Source organism: Amia ocellicauda, chromosome 8 (genome assembly GCF_036373705.1).
Source record: "Amia ocellicauda isolate fAmiCal2 chromosome 8, fAmiCal2.hap1, whole genome shotgun sequence".
NCBI classification, from domain to species: Eukaryota; Metazoa; Chordata; class Actinopteri; order Amiiformes; family Amiidae; genus Amia; species Amia ocellicauda.
In genome coordinates this window covers 9,832,491-9,849,860 of record NC_089857.1, presented here as the reverse complement: position 1 = coordinate 9,849,860, position 17,370 = coordinate 9,832,491, and the positions used below count along the sequence as shown (strand labels likewise).

The 17,370-nt window shown below is 36.7% G+C and overlaps 1 protein-coding gene across 2 annotated transcripts in view; it reads left to right on the top strand.

Annotated features, from left to right (window-relative positions):
* LOC136755395 (ceramide transfer protein) overlaps nt 1-7,843 on the top strand; it is a 33,485-nt gene extending 25,642 nt beyond the window's left edge. Inside the window, exons 8-18 of one of the 2 annotated variants that reach the window (XM_066711952.1) lie at nt 845-937; nt 2,353-2,439; nt 2,969-3,061; nt 3,557-3,634; nt 4,790-4,885; nt 5,490-5,622; nt 5,731-5,801; nt 6,007-6,135; nt 6,698-6,827; nt 6,934-7,070; nt 7,415-7,843. In XM_066711952.1, the coding sequence (XP_066568049.1) occupies nt 845-937; nt 2,353-2,439; nt 2,969-3,061; nt 3,557-3,634; nt 4,790-4,885; nt 5,490-5,622; nt 5,731-5,801; nt 6,007-6,135; nt 6,698-6,827; nt 6,934-7,061 (1,038 nt within the window). In that variant the 3' untranslated portion in view covers nt 7,062-7,070; nt 7,415-7,843. The remainder of the gene's footprint in view (nt 1-844; nt 938-2,352; nt 2,440-2,968; nt 3,062-3,556; nt 3,635-4,789; nt 4,886-5,489; nt 5,623-5,730; nt 5,802-6,006; nt 6,136-6,697; nt 6,828-6,933; nt 7,071-7,414) is intronic. The other variant, XM_066711953.1, reaches the window with a different exon arrangement.
* Nucleotides 7,844-17,370: the final 9,527 nt, after the last annotated feature.

Here is a 17,370-nt window from a genome sequence, read left to right as displayed (position 1 = left end):
CAAGGAAGTGAAAACCTGGAACAAGTACAGACTTTTCTCCTGTGAGCACATTTCCAATCCAAGATGACTTCAAGCTGGACATCTTATCGGCTACCTTTCTGGAGGTTAAAGCCCCACAGGCCCACGGAAACTATGAAACAAAACCAGAAGTGGATTCCTGTGCGAACCAGGAGCAGTTTCTTTGCTGTATGTTTCAGAACATGCCTGCATACCGGTGGACTCCCAAGTTTTGTCTTGCATTAGAGATTGGAAATTGCTTAACTTGTTTTCCCCCCTTAAAATGCTTATGGTTTATTTTGATTTGAATTATGTTATTTGGTAACAACAGTTTTAATACCAGCTCTTGCCAAAAAAAAAAAAAAAAAAAAAAAAAACGTAATTTGGGGTGTGGAAGTATTTTAATTTTCACATGGTTCTATTTCTTCATTTGTGTGTTCAGTTTGTAATGGTTTTATCAGGGATGTAATTCTATAAGACTAAAGGTCTCCTATCATTTTCTTTTAAATTCATCGTGTTATGCATTGCATCTGTTACTGTCAGATTGTTTAAAGGTTATGTTTTATTAGTAAATGTAATAAAAAGACTTAAATCAGTTTACCTTAACTTGTAGGAGATTCAGTGTAGGCAATACCTTGATTGTTTGGCGGGAGATATGTAGGATCTCATTTTGTCCAGTAATGTAGCTTTATTGATTACCAAAAATTAATACTAATGACATGCAGAAAATTGAAGTGTAAATAGCAAATAATTAGCAGCTTTTTTGCATTGAAGAATTATAAGTGTAGTTTTAATTGTTAGTTATTGTAATGTTTGCTTGATATTTTTGTTTTCCTTGTCTTTTAAGGAAATGGAGAAACGAAGAAGGATTGAGGATGCATACAAGACTGCCATGACTGAACTAAAAAAGAAGTCCCACTTTGGTGGCCCTGACTATGAGGTATTTTTGTTATATTTTTTAACAGGGCAGGTTACAATTGGTAACAGGTATCACATTATTTTAACAGAATTTCCCACTTATACAGCTGGGATTTACTGAAGCAAGCTTGGTACAGTACCTTGCTCAAGGGTTCAACAGCAGCGTCCCCCACCTGGGACTGAACCCACAACCGCTGCAGAGCCTTCTGCCCAATTTTTACTTTGTACTGTAGGAATTTGTTGTTCTAATATGTGAATAGTCTTAAAAATGCCTAGTAATTCCAGTTCTGTTTTTTAGTTTAAATTCTCAAAATGTTCTGTTTTCCTGCATTGGATAATTTAAGGAATAAGCAATGCATGGGCTTTGAAATCTAGGATGTTAGTGTAATCTTCTGCAAAAAAAAATAGACAGCAGCAAGGCAAACCTCCCACAGCTAAACGTTAGTTTAAGAATTTAGAATTAGTTTAAGAATATTTCACGAGTTGACATTTTTGTACTTACGCTACTTATGGAAATGCAAGTCATTGAAAGATATTAACAAGCTGAACACAAAACTGAATTTTAACTTAAGAGCCAGTAGTAACTTTTGCATCTCTGAACAGTTCATTAAGACTGTATGATGACAATTGTTATAGTTTTAAAAGTGAGATAAAAGTAATACAATTACTCCATTACATTTTTCGACTATGGACAGATGTTTATTTCAGCTCGAACACATTTTCATTTAATTTAACTACAATAAATTGTTAAATATTTCACATTTTTTATCAAAACTGATTTTACAGTAATACAGGCAAATAAAAATGCCTCTCAGCAAAATACACTGCATTTGCATGATTAATGCTTTAAAATCAGCATTCGATGGGTGCAGATCACAGAGTACAGCTAGTGCTTTCCTAACGGTTACAGTCATCACAGATCTCTGCATAAACATTTTATTTTGTATTAATTAGCAGGGAAATTGGTTTCCAATTACTTTAAGATTTAATTTACGTTTGTTTATTTTTGTGACTTTTATCTAAATTTATTTGTTAATGTTTTACATCAGTTGGCAAATATGTCTTGGGTCAAATTGTTGCCAAAACAGTGACATGCTTTTATTTTATTAGTCTTTTATTTCACTTTTAAGGATGTGTTTCTTGTATTTTGTTAGTGTCTGCAACTGATTTTGTTTTAAGTTTTGAAAATAAGTATTTTCATAACCAAATGTTAACGTATAAACATAACCTCCTTGTTGTCTCGTTAAACCAAAAAACGTACCAACAACCGAGCTTTTAAAAGTGAAACCGAACTGAAACCATACTGAAATTTCCATTAAAGCACAGCCCTAGACAACCGATACATCTTGCATGTCCGTTTGACATATTAAAGATTGAGACTATGATAAACCAGAATCTTTAAGTGTTTGAGAGTTTTGATTTGATCTAATTTCACAGGAAGGACCGAACAGCCTGATTAATGAGGATGAGTTTTTTGATGCTGTTGAGGCTGCCCTTGACAGGCAGGACAAAATCGAGGAACAGGTAATTCCCTAAACAATCTCGTTGAAGGGCACTGTGCTTCCAGGCTTGAAGTCCCCCTTTATATTCTTGGGACATCATTAACTCCTAACGTTGTGTTGATTTATCCATTTTTAAAATGTAGGATGAGGCCAATTTTCTGAAATCCTCAACTGAAAAACATGGTTTAAAGCACAGCTGTATATTCCAAAATGACAATGACCCAAAGCACACATCTAGTGCAGAATGTTTAAAGAAGCGTCACATAGAGATTTTTGAATTGCCTAGTCAAAGCTCGTTGGGAATCTTTGGTATGAACTGGAATTGGCACTTCATATGGAAGCCAACCCTAATCCTGGGGGGCCTCATTCTGCTTGTTTAATAATTCTCCTACCAATATTTTTTTCTATAATTGTGTTTTAAATCTATAAATTACACATTTTGTATTGGGATATGTAAACATTTGATGATCAGGGCATATTTGGTGTTTGTGACAGCTGAGACAAATCAGTTTTGTTTTATTTTTTGTTTAATAAAATGCGTGTTTTTTCAGTCCCAGTCAGAGAAAACCAGAATCCACCGGCCCACTGCCGTGCCATCTGGGGATGCATACTCAGCAGTTGGCACACACAGGTTTGCCCAAAAGGTATTCAGTTTTCATTTTTAATCCCCTTGCATCTCCTAGCCCAGCTGGACATTGTAAACCTAAAAATGCTAATTTATAAATCACACGTCACTCTACTGGCATTTCTGCTTGTTTCTGGTAATGATAACAAGGTTTTAGAGAAGAACTTTAAACAACATTATTTTTCTAAATGTTCACTAGCCTAAAATTAGCCTGTTTTCCACTATTTTTAAAATTGCAGCAATGAATTAGAAACTGTCATCTTTAAATCTGGTTTGTGAACACTTTGTAGTGAACTCAAATTGACTGGGTGATACTACTGAATCATCATTACTAGAAACTCAGCTCATTGCCATCCCCACGTGTCATTGTGATAAATGTTGTGTATGTGACTCCTTTTCATTGCTTAGCCTGTTTGGTGCCTTCAGTCATCTGGTTTGCAGTCTGTTGATTTAGTGCTCTTTTGTGCTTTTGTTCTGATTCCTTGGTTTTTTTCTTTGTCTGTCCCTGCGCTAGCCCTTTAGTCGTTCTTCCTCCATGTCTTCCATTGATCTAGTCAGTGCCTCTGATGATGTTCACAGATTCAGCTCCCAGGTACTGTATTCAAGCAGAGAAACCACCAGTCTTTCCAATACTGCACAATCTTGCAAGCCAAGGCTGAGACACGCTCCCTCTAACAGCATGCGTTTTATTTTTTCTAAATTCTATTGAATTGAACAGATGACCAGTCTAGTGTTTGACATAGTTTCAGCATGCTTGCTTGTTTCCCACTCCGTGAAAACATATTACAGATTGCACCTATTTGTACTTTAAAGCTTTTATGTTTTGTTGCCAAACTTTCAAAAACATTTCACATTTTGATTTCACTATGGAAAATTTTCTATTTCAATCTGTTATTTTTAAGCTGTATAACTTAAAGGGCTCCTGACAACTCTTAACTTTCCAACAGAGTTATCTACATTACCCACTCAATTTCCTGGTCAGTATTCAGATCAGGTGGCGTTTCTGTGTGTCGTCACATTCTGGAGCTGTAACATTCTTTAAGAGTAACAATCTCTGAAGCCATGATGCTCTGTTGAGCTGCTGGAAGCCAGTTGTCCAGAGCTGCTGCTTTAGTGAAGTATAAGATTCATATGGCAACAGTCAGTTCAGAGTTACAACCAACATTTGAATGCCAGGCCAGGCATTTATTTATGATTAGGTGTGTATATATTTTAGATGTCTTTTGGTTCAATAGAAGATTCATTAATACAATTTATAACAAAAGTATGTTCTACTATAGGACACGAAAAGTAAGGTGGAATATCTCACTATATCAAAACGTTTTCTGTATTGCATGGAAATGGGGGAAATCAAAGGAAATCTGTTTCATGGACAACAAAAAGTACTACTACTTCTAGTAGCCCATTGAAACAAAGGTTGCTCTCAGAAGCAGCTTGGAATTAATGTTTTAAATTTCTTCTCTTTATTTATTCATTGATGCATTTATTTTTGTTGCGAGGTCTGTTAAAGTGTATGTGATCTTGACCACATTTTAACAGGTAAAACGCAGAGTGGGGGTGGTATAGTTTAAACAGCTTTGCATGCATCTGCATTTCCATGATCATGGGGTGTTTGCTGTACTAACAAACCAAAACAATCTGAGCAACAGTTTCAAAGAAGATTGAGAAACATTTTTCCAGTCCAGGAAATGGACACAAAATAAACTACAAAAAGAAACTAATAACTAATGGGGCTTTTGTTTTGTAGGTGGAAGAAATGGTTCAGAACCACATGACATACTCTCTACAGGATGTAGGTGGGGATGCCAACTGGCAGCTAGTGGTTGAAGAAGGAGAGATGAAGGTAATTGGAACTGGACATACAATGCCTGTCTGCCCCGTTGATAGATCTACACACACGTCAGCACCTGATCCAGCAAACTTTGTTAATGTTTAACATTTTAGTTTACTACATAGCAAACAGAAGGACAGCAGTTTCACAATGTAATCTGAACAGTAATGCTATTTATTAATTCATTTGATAAACAATTAAGCATATTCATTTTAATCTGCAATTTGAGTTTTTAATATTTTTCTCAAGTAAAAGTCGGTTATTCATTGTTTTTAGCAATATTCAGGTTAGTGTAGCATCAGTGAAATTTGATCCCCTGTACAGTTTCATCAAATGAAAGAACCCTTTCGAATTTGCACCAGCAGTGATTGTAAAGTCTCTGCACTCTAGAAATACAATCAATAGGGCTGGGAATGTGCCACTTAGTGACTGCTCTGTGGTCTGCCATTAGGTGGCACTCAAGTCCATATCTAAAAAGCCCTGTCTGTTACAATTACAATTAGAAACCATGCTTAACTGTGTGAGATTTAGTTTTTTGTTTTTTAACCCTTTGAGGAACCAGGTATATGGTAAGGAGGATGAGGAGGTATAATTGTCTAACATTGGTGTGTTTCAGGTTTATAGGAGAGAAGTTGAAGAAAATGGAATTGTGCTAGACCCTCTAAAAGCCACTCATGCTGTGAAAGGGGTGACAGGCCATGAAGTTTGTCATTATTTTTGGAATGTGGAGGTCCGTAACGACTGGGAGAGTAAGTCTGATACTTTAATATGTAATATTTAAAGCTTATGAATACCTGTGTCCAGTAATTCAAAAAACAATATTATGTTTTTATAAAAAGCCTTTCTTTTCTTTTCAGCAACAATTGAAAATTTCAACGTAGTGGAAACATTATCAGATAATGCCATTATTGTCTACCAGACACACAAGGTACTGAAAATGGTTTCCTTCAGTATGTCATTTCAGAAACCGCTTGGTTTTTACTGATATTTAAATGGGAGGAGGTTTTTCAGAGATTATTTTGATGGGACTTTTTTTAAATTAGAGGATCTCTGTATTAACATGCAGTGTTCCATGGCTTGTTCAGGTAGCTGTGGCCTTGCTGTACTATGTAGCTGCCCGTTATGTTTTTCAGAGAGTGTGGCCTGCCTCACAAAGAGACGTTCTGTATTCGTCAGCAATCCGCAAAATAATCGCTAACAACGAAAATGATCCCGACACATGGATTGTCTGCAATTTCTCCGTAGACCATGACAGTGTCCCTGTAAGTATTGTTACACAGTGAAAGCCCAATGGCTGCAGTTTTACTTAGGTCTGTCAAAGGTAATAAATAGCTGTTTTGTTTAATGCAGACCAGTTAAATGTTATTAAAATACAGAAAGTATTCAATATTAATATCACATGCAGAGTCCTTGTAGAAACTATATATTGCTGTAATGTTTTTCCCCTTTCTTACCATTCCCGAAATATGTACCAGTTTCTACAATGACAAAGGTGGAACAATTGATAAACTGCCCTGTGTGCTTGTAATTTTCTAATTTTGTAATATTGATGATTTATTACTATTTGTGTAAGTGCAGTGCCTTTGCCCATAGTGCATTTTGTGTAATTGTAATAAATGGAAACCTTGAGCTGTGGAAACGTCAGATCTGTGACTGACACATCAGACACAGCTGGTGCCTTTGATTGCTCTGTACTGAAGAATGTGTAGTAGATCACTTTGAATTTCAAATCAGTTAGCACTATGATTTAGGATCTGCAGAGTGAGTGTGTTGACACGCACAATATTTTGTTTATTTTATGGGTTTTTTTGTTGTTATTCTTAGCTCACCAATAGGTGTGTCCGTGCCAAAATCAACATAGCCATGATCTGTCAAACGCTGGTAAGCCCACCAGAGGGTGATAAGGAGATCAGTAGAGAAAATATCCTCTGTAAGATTACGTATGTGGCTAATGGTAAGTAAGTCTTTTTTTAAAGTTCTAGATAAATATGGAACAATATATGTATTTGTTTTCTTCAGTGAAATACAGGTGTTTGACAGCCATTTCCTTTTCCATCCAGTGAACCCAGGAGGCTGGGCACCCGCCTCAGTCCTCAGAGCTGTGGCGAAGAGGGAGTATCCCAAATTCTTAAAGCGCTTCACATCGTACGTCCAGGAAAAAACCACTGGGAAACCTATCCTCTTCTAATGTCTGCAGGTACATCCTCCTTATCTCAGCTCAAGTACTATCTAAATATAATTATCAGTGTTATATGTAACAACAGCTTGTATGTCAAAATGAACACCCTTTCTAAATACACAATGTTCAAATTTATTCAAACTGTGTGAATCTATTGAAAATAAATTCTATAATCCTACACTAAACAAGGCTCTTTGACCAGGCCAGGCCATTTCAGACTGTGGTTTCATCACAGAAAACAAACTTACATTATGCTACATGGAACCCGATAAAAACCTAAACGAGAACAGGAAAGATATTCTGCAAGTCCATACTCTGCCCCTGGCCGAGCCGGTGATGAGAGTGTGCTGTGTCTCCGGCAGTGGCTGGGTCCGATGGTGCCGCGGCCTGGGGCGAGCTGCTCTGCGCTGATTGACAGGCTGCTACACATTCCAGAGCTGCAGGAGGCGGAGGCAGTGCGGGAGTCTGCTCTCACTCGGCACCCATCAGTGCTGTGGCCCCAAGCGCCCACGAGTGGGAGACCCGGCAGTCTCACACCACAATATCCAACACTACCAGTACTCTGCAAACCCTTCTTACTGCATCAGTGTGTTCAATACATCTTTACAGCTGTCGTTTATGTTGCTCTAGTGGAGACAATTTAAAATCAAATATTGATTTTTATAAACTGGTTCAATGGCTTTAATGAATAAATAACTCATGTCTTTACAGTAGACCTGCAATAACTGCAAAAAATTTGGTGTGTGTATATATATATATATATATATATATATATATATATATATATATATATATATACTTACTACTATATGTATATGTGTCTGTATGTGTATGTATATATGCGTGTGGAAATATGTATATATATATATATATATATATGTATATATATATATATATATATATATATATATATATATATATATGTATATATATATATATATATATATATATATATATATATATATATGTGTGTATATATATATATATATATATATATATATATATATATATATATATATATATATATATATATATATATGTATGTGAGTGTGTGTATATATATGTCTATATAATGTGTGTGTGTGTATGTGTGTATATATATGTGTATATATAAATATATATATATATATATAAATATGCGCGTTTGTGCATATATATATGTATATGTGTGTGTGTGATTTTTATATATCTAGATATATAGATATATATAATCTATCTATCACACACACACACATATATATATATATATATATATATATGTATATACAGCTCTGGAAAAAATTGAGACCACTCCAAATTCAGAAATCAATGTTAAGTGGTTTTTAATGTTTTACAGAGCTGTGTGTGTGTATATATATATATATATACACATATACATATACATGGTCATTTTAGAGGTCTAAAGTAAATTGTCTCTATTTGGGTCCTGCTTTTTGAAAAGGTCCAATTTCTTGTTGCTTGTTTTGCTATGTATAATCACTGATCTCATGGCTTACTTTCATGCTGCTAATTTTTCTAAAAATGGGTCGCCTTTTTCTTAAACTATTGTCTTGTTTGTAATACTTCTTGAGGGCTGTTATTGACCTATGACCTTGCCTTTTCTTCTTCGTCTCTCTTGTGAAGACCTAGAATGGGTCTGATGGAGAAATATTGAAAAGCTTTGTATTTTTTTTTCTTTTTTCAGAAATCTCTATATTTCTACAGTTTTTAGTTCTACATGTGTTGTACAAATGTGATGCGAGAAAAAAGAAATAAAGTGAAAAGGAAAGGAGCCAGTCACAGGTAATACCTATGTGTAGAGAGCAGGGGTGCTGGTCTCGCAGCTGTGGGGCCAGCACATCCACTAGGAAGTAGGGGAGTACAGCAAATGATTTTCAAGTCAAGCAATAATTAGTTTGGCCTTGAGAAATGCATCACAATTTATTAATTAATTAAAGTGCATTATTTAAATTGGCTCAGCTATGCTGTTCATTGTTCAAGTATTTCAAATTAGCAATGCAAGCTTCAGTTTGAAAAACACAACCACCACTACTTTTTGTGCCAGTACATGATCATATATATTCATTGGTACAATCTGGTACAAATTAAGTTCCCCTCATTTGTTGTTGGTCTGTACATGGTGAACATGGTCTTTCTGCATATCATTTTATAATTTATACATATGGATATCTGCTGCTTTTGTGTTGCAATTCAATTGCTTATGTTTGCGAGGGAGCAAGACATCCATACAGCCCATACACCTCTGAAATCACTAGAGAAGTGCCTGTGTTGTAATGTGGATGAGGCATGTGATTTAGCACTGGATACTCTCAGTAAACAAAGTAAAACCTTCTTAGCTCTTCATTTCTTTTGACACATTTATGTGATGGACATCTGAGGGGGGTGTTTAACTAACTTGGTTTATTACCTTGTTTTCATCTAATATTGTGATTTTGCAATCAGCACGGACCGTTAGTGTCACTATTGTGTATACGGCATGTGATACAGAGATCTTAAATTGAATATGCCCCAGTGGTTCCTAGAGTGAAGTCTATTGGTAAACCTTCACTGGTCAGGCAAGAGAAGAGGACTTCAGTTCAGTCTGTAGGATACACTCTACTTTTAAGGAAAAAAAAAAAGCAAGTGTTTAGGGAGTTTACAAAAAGTATGTGCATTGTGATAGTGTTATCATTAGTTGCATTTGCACTAAATGTGTTTTAATTGGGTAATGTTTTGTGAATTAAATGATTACACTAAATAAGCATTCTGGAGAGAGAGCAAACCCTACTGTTTAAACATGGCATTGTCCACTGGATATCACTAGAGCCACAATTGGAAAAAAGGGCATGATGAGAATACAAATGCTTCAAGTGCAATGAGTATGATTTAATATATTTTTGTGTCCTGGTATTAAATTTGTAGTATTTATTTCTTGCTGATATGTGTCTATGCTACTTGACAATTTAACCAACTTGATTTTTGTGATAGAAGCGTGCCCTGATTGAGCAGCACTGTTAGTCTCTATCCGGACTGCACTTCTCTTGCCTTTGAACTTTTGACAAAGAAAAAAAAAAAAAACTACTACTTTGGGAGTGTATAGCATAGTTCTGTTTTATAGAAGCTTTAATATATTGTTTAAATTATATACAATGAAATGCCGGTCTTTATGTCACAAAGGTATTGATCTGTTCAAAAAATATATAATTTAAATCAACTTTTATGATTACGAATGGGAACATTATATTTTTTCGAATTTGTCTTTCCCATATTATCTCTAATTGAATACAGTATTTAAAATTCAAGGGTATTAAAAACTAGTAGACCGACACTGTGTGTTCTCTTCCTTAACATTCCTAGTGTTTCATATTTTCTTTTTTCTGACTATTTTACAGAATGTGAAGTACTTTTACAGTTGAATGTGTATAGAGCATAATGCAAATGTGACTGGGATGACTAGATGAATGAATGAGTTTAAGTAGGGAAATATGCTCTAGTTAAGTTTTCACCTTTTAAAACTTTATTTTTGTACTGAAGCTTTTAATTCGGGTCCTATGATTTATGGAGGTAGTTAAGAATGCCTTGTTAATGCATTTATGTAAATGTAATCATTTTTATAGTTTACACTTGCAGTTGGTTTGGCCTTTTATAGTACATAAACTTAAGTGTAAGCCAACTTACACAATCCAAGTGCAATTCTATAGGTTGTTTAATTTGAAGCCTTTTGGTGATCCAGCGCACCAACTGCTTAAGCAAGTAATGTAGGTTAAGTGACGTGTGAAAGGACCTTCCCTTCTCCAAAGACAGTTAAGCAGTCAAAGTCCTTTGTTCCAGGAGCCGAGGTGGGGCAGCTTCAGTCAGAACCTCCTCCCTTCCCACACATTAACCTGCTCACCACCACCTATCTTCTAGCACAGAAGACACTGCAATTCAAAGACAAGTTACACCCACACACAACCATTTAATGCTTCAGACATCAGCATACTGGTTGTTTTCACACCTCTTCAGGTTTTTGAGCAAAACCATAACCAACACCTATTCAGACAATCCTACAAGGCAAATGAACAGCCCATGACATTAATAGCATTAGAAATTAAATTCAGTCAATGTCATGAAACTGTGAGTTTGGACCTGAAGTGGCATCAAACTTCGTACAATTGCATTGTATGGCATATCTAATGCATTTGGCTGTGTAGAACTAATTAAATGAAGCTAGTTCCAGCTTGAAACTTGTGTGCTGTGAGTTTAATGGGACTCTATATAAAATGTCAGGGATTCCCAAATCAGTCTTGAAAGACCCCATCCCACTGGTTTTTGTTTCAATTGAGCTCTTACGTACTTGCATTGTTAGTTCAATTAAGCAATTAAAATCGCAGTTGGAACCCAAAAAATGAGGACAGTAGTCCAGGACCAGTTTAGGAATCCTAGCCAAATTTGATAGAGCTTTATCTCCAAAACCAATGGATTGTAGTCCACTTCATGGACCTAGCATATAACTGCTTCAAATGTAGTACAATTGTATTCTATGGCATATCCATAGAAAAGGCATACAAGCAGCATCAACTAGAAAATATTTGGATTTTGACCAGCTTTGATTACAACCACAGACTGTTTTATGTTTATGAGCTCAGATTGCAACTTGGACTGGTACCCATGTGTCTTATTGGATTAGTTGTGTGGAGAGAGGGATCCATTTACATGCTTTTAGTTTAGCCTCAAGAGGAGTGTGCATGGCAGCAGTGCACAGAGTAAACTGAATACTTTAAAGTATTCAAATAAATAAAACAACCCTAATTGAAAGTGTTATCCCATTTAACAAATAATGATCTTATAGCAATGACTAAAACAAAACCTCCAAAGAAAACCAAAAACAAATGCAGAGACTGAGACAGAAGACCAGCACACCTTACACTGTACAACAAAATGCTGAGTTGCTGCAAAAGGAGGCTAGAGGTAAAAACCCAGCTTCCTCAGACCTGTTCACTGCTACTGAAAATATAAACAAAATGCTAAATTACACATGTAATAGCTTGAGGGCTATTTTAATGTGAGAAGAAAGACTGTACCAACATTTGGACACTTGGGTTTCTGACACAGAATAGTGTCTGAACATGAAGATAATTACAGCCCTGGAGCAAACAGCTTTTTTTTTTTTTTTTTTTTTTTCCCCAAATATTCAGTTTTTCCATATACATCCCAAAACAAAATTATTATAATAAAAAATAAAGAAACACACAAAAACAGAGAGCACATACATAAAACAATGATTAACGACAGAGGGATTGATTAGAGATTATCCTGAGGTAAATCCAAAATAACTATACAGTCCACAGTCAATCCTGTGAATATTAATAACACACACACAAAAAAAAATGAAATCTCAACAATTACTCATACAGAGCCACAGGAGGGGTCCAGACAGAAAACACATTTAGTCCTCTGAGAGGCACTGGGGACTGAGTTGCACAACATAGGATAAGAAAGGGTGCCATATGCCCAATGCAAAGTACATTTTACGTTTTCTAATTTTAAAAACTGCATAACATCCCTAATTCAATGCATGTATGAGGGAGGGGTAGATTGTTTCCAACTGAATAAAATAAGGTGTCTAGCTAACTGGTAAAGGCCAAACTATCCACTTTGGAGTCTGTTCAAAGGGGTGTTTTCAGACACTACTCCAAAAAGTGCTAACAGTGGGGATAGGTCAATGGGTATCTCAAATATTTGAGATGGAGTATCAAAAATATTGTTCCAAAAAGGGACAAGTTTGGGGCAAGACCAGAATAACTGAAAAAGCCGGATCTTGTTTACATCTAATAGAGGTGGGATCACCTTCTGGGTAAATTTTTGAAAGTTTAACTCTTGACCAATGTAAGCGATGTACAATTTTAAATTGCATTAGTCCATGTCTCACACAAATTGAAGAAGATTGTACCCTCCTCAGTATGGAATCTCAAACATCCCCCTGTAACTCTACACCTAGGTCATGCTCCCAGAGTTGGTTAATAGAGGAGAGAGAAGTGGGGCACAAGGAAGAAATAAAAGCATATATTCTAGATATAGCACCCTTGGGTTCAGAGTATAAATCTAATATGGTATCAACAGCAGATTTAGGAGGCATGCAATTGAAATTGTGGAGTTCTGCTCTGGACAAAACTCCAAACCTGTAAGTATCAAAAACAATTATTTTGGGAAAGGCCACATTTTTGACAGAGCTGTGTAAAAGAGGCAAATTGATTATTAATGTATAACGGATTCATAGACTTAAGACCACTAGTGGGCCAGTTATGGAAGGCTCCATCACCCAGAGAAGGAGGAAAAAGGTGGTTACCATATAATGGTGCACGTACAGATAGAGACTTTAGACCAATAGACCTTCTGAACTGAATCCAAATCCTAAGACACAAGAGGGTTGGTCTGGAGCTTAGTGAAAGAAAGTGGGAGGGAAGAGCACAACAGAGCTGATAAAGAAACTGGTTTACAGGAAGCAGCTTCTATGAGAATCCAAGCTGGATGGTCAAGCCTAAAATGGGATTGCATCCAATAAAGGAAGTTTCAGAAATTAGCGGCCCAATAATAAAATTGAAAATTAGGTAATGGTAAGCCTCCTGAAGCCTTAGATCTCTGAAGATGGGTTTTACCAATGCAAGGATGTTTTTTTGTTCCAAATAAATGACAAAATACTATAATCTAATAAACAAAAGAGTTTTAGTGCGGCTTGATTTAATGGGAAGTTCACTCTTGTGAAGATTTAGTTTGTAACCAGAGATTTTCCAAAATTGTTCTAAAACGGAAAGGGCTTTATGCAGGGACGAGGCAGGGTCAGAAATAAAGGAGAAAATCGTCTGTATATAAGGAAACTTTCTGCTCCCACCCCTCCCAAACCACACCCAAAATTGCCCGATCTCCCCGAGATGCAATAGAAAGTGGTTCGATAGCAAGATTAAATAACGGGGGAAGAGGACAACCCTGTCTTATACTGTGCTGAAGTGAAAAATAGTTGGAGGTAAAATTATTAGTACGGATTGAAGCAAAAGGGGAGGAATATAAAACTTTTATCCATGAAATAAAATTAGGACCCAACCCAAATTTCTGAAGCATTTTAAAGAGGTAATCCCATTCAACACATCTAATGAAACCAGTATCTCAGGAATAGGAGAGGGGTGGGAGTATATAATATTAAAAAGGCAGTGGAGGTTAAAAAAAAAGTGTCTTCTTTATAAATTCAGTTTGGTCTGCCTTCAAGACGGCGTGCTAACAATCTGGCATGAATTTCATAGTCAGCATTTAAGAGATATAGAGCAGTACACTCCAAAGGGTCTTTATTGTTTTTGAAAAGCAGAGAGATTGAAGCTTGATGCAGTGATGGAGGTAAAGCTAACAAGGTTATCGATTCTGAAAACAGCTTAGTACAGGAGAGAGCATTGAAAATGTGTTGAAAAATGTAATTGGGAACCCATCTGTTAGTTTGCATAGAGTTTAGAGTGGTTTCCGTTTCTGTATGTGAAATAATCTGGCCACGTTATGTAAGTTTTTAGGGTTTCTCAAAGAGTGGAATGAGAGATCCCTGATGTGGTATTAGTGTTTAAAAAACAATGTTATTTCAGAGGTAAGATTCTTAATAAAATCTTGATCTGACCGGAAAAGTGGGTCAAGTCGCCATTGACTGTGGACAGAAGACTGCTGAGGAGCACTGAGTTCCAAAAGTAAAGGAGAGCGGTCAGAAATAATACCGTGGTAAGTACAGTCTTGAACTAAAGGCAGGAGCTTCTTGTCTATAAAACAATAATCTATGCGTTAGGAGATCTTATGAACATGGGAAAAGAATATTGACAGGACGTAGGGTTAAAAAAAATGCCATGGGTCACATATTGCATATTTCTCAAGGAAAGATTTAATAAGAGAAGCACATTTAGAAGGCCCTACAGTATTTGAATAACGATCCAATGAAGGAGATAAAGTGCAATTAAAGTCTCCACACAAAATGAAGTAATGCAAATTCAAATTCAGTGTCATTCCAGTTAGGGGCATACACATAGGCCAAAACCAGCGGTATATTAAACAGGGTGCCTGTTACAAAGTTATAACTCCCTTTAGGATCGGCTACTACTTGGGAAGCACTAATAGGAGCGGACTTGTGAATAAGGATTGCAGCGCTTCTGGATTTTATATGAAAATTTGAATGAAAAGATTTGCCAACACAATTCCCATGAATTCTAAAATGGTCTGATGGTTTCTTGAAAAAAAGCAATGTTTACTTTTAAATTCTGAAGATGGGATAAAACCTTCTTATGCTTTATTGGATGATTGAGCCCCATGACATTCCAGCTCATATAAATTTATTTTACAACCCTTGCCCCCCTTAGATTTACAATTTTGCGTCCCTAACATTTACGATTGGAAAAAAAAAAGGACAGGAACCTAATGTGCTTCTTCTTGAGCCACTCCTTTGTTGCCTTGGCTGTGTGTTTTGGGTCATTGTCATGCTGGAATACCCATCCATGACCCATTTTCAATGCCCTGGCTGAGGGAAGGAGGTTCTCACCCAAGATTTGACGGTACATGGCCCCGTCCATGTTGTCCTGTCCCCTTAGCAGAAAAACACCCCCAAAGCATAATGTTTCCACCTCCATGTTTGACGGTGGGGATGGTGTTCTTGGGGTCATTCCTCCTCCTCCAAACACGGCGAGTTGAGTTGATGCCAAAGAGCTCGATTTTGGTCTCATCTGACCACAACACTTTCACCCAGTTCTCCTCTGAATCATTCAGATGTTCATTGGCAAACTTCAGACGGGCCTGTACATGTGCTTTCTTGAGCAGGGGGACCTTGCGGGCGCTGCAGGATTTCAGTCCTTCACGGCGTAGTGTGTTACCAATTGTTTTCTTGGTGACTATGGTCCCAGCTGCCTTGAGATCATTAACAAGATCCTCCCGTCTAGTTCTGGGCTGATTCCTCACCGTTCTCATGATCATTGAAACTCCACGAGGTGAGATCTTGCATGGAGCCCCAGACCGAGGGAGACTGACAGTTATTTTGTGTTTCTTCCATTTGCGAAAAATCACACCAACTGTTGTCACCTTCTCACCAAGCTGCTTGGCGATGGTCTTGTAGCCCATTCCAGCCTTGTGTAGGTCTACAATCTTGTCCCTGACATCCTCGGCCATGGTGGAGAGTTTGGAATCTGATTGATTGATTGCTTCTGTGGACAGGTGTCTTTTATACAGGTAACGAGAGTGCCCCTAATCTCAGCTCATTGCCTGTATAAAAGACAACTGGGAGCCAGAAATCCTGCTGATTGATAGGGGATCAAATACTTATTTCCCTCATTAACATGCAAATTAATGTATAACTTTTTTGAAATGCGTTTTTCTGGATTTTTTTGTTGTTATTCTGTCTCTCACTGTTAAAATACACCTACCATTAAAATTATAGACTGATCATTTATTTGTCAGTGGACAAACGTACAAAATCAGCAGGGGATCAAATACTTTTTTCCCCTCACTGTACATACACATTCAAAGGCACAACAGTCCTAAAAAAATATCTACTGACGTAGACTATACACATAAACCATGCCAACACCAGCATTGTATGAAATTAAATAGTGGTGTCAGTATTATGATTATCACAATCACTTTCGCCCATAATAAACTTCAATAATAGGAATAAGCGTACTAACACTAGCAATAACAGCTAAATAGCAGCGTAAAACAAGTAATGAGAAAGAAAACAGAAAGCAAAGAAATGCAAATGTTCTGTACTCAAAAGTACTTTGAATATGCTTGAACTCCTATGCCAGACTGGAGGCAAGGAGACATCAGAATATCAATTCACAAGTAACTGTAAACAGGATAAAGGAAAAGTGGTTATTTGACCAATGCGCAGTATGGTTGATAAACCAAAGCATTAAATTAGTATTCCCTTGTACTTCTTGCCGAGGACAAATGACGCAAAGTTGAACAAAAGCACACTGTAAGTCCAAGGGAAAGGAAAACCGAAAAATAAAGAAACAAATATATCTCTGATGTCAATGCAGTATACAGGACAAGATGCCATACTTAATTACATATATACATTACTTACAGTACCATATGATAGGTTGCAAGTCCAGAAACAACACCAGTCAAAGTATCTTGGGTGGCAATGATGTTTTGATTCATAAAAGAAAAAACTCTGATCCATTGTGGGTCAGTCTGAGTTGGGCTGGAAATAGCAGACCATATTTCACTTCAGGGTAGTCTCGCAAAAGACGCGTCACCTTCGCAAATGCAGCTTGCCATTTGGCAATCGATGGAACATAATCAGGAATCCTTTGACCATGGAAAAGCAAGGGTTTGATTC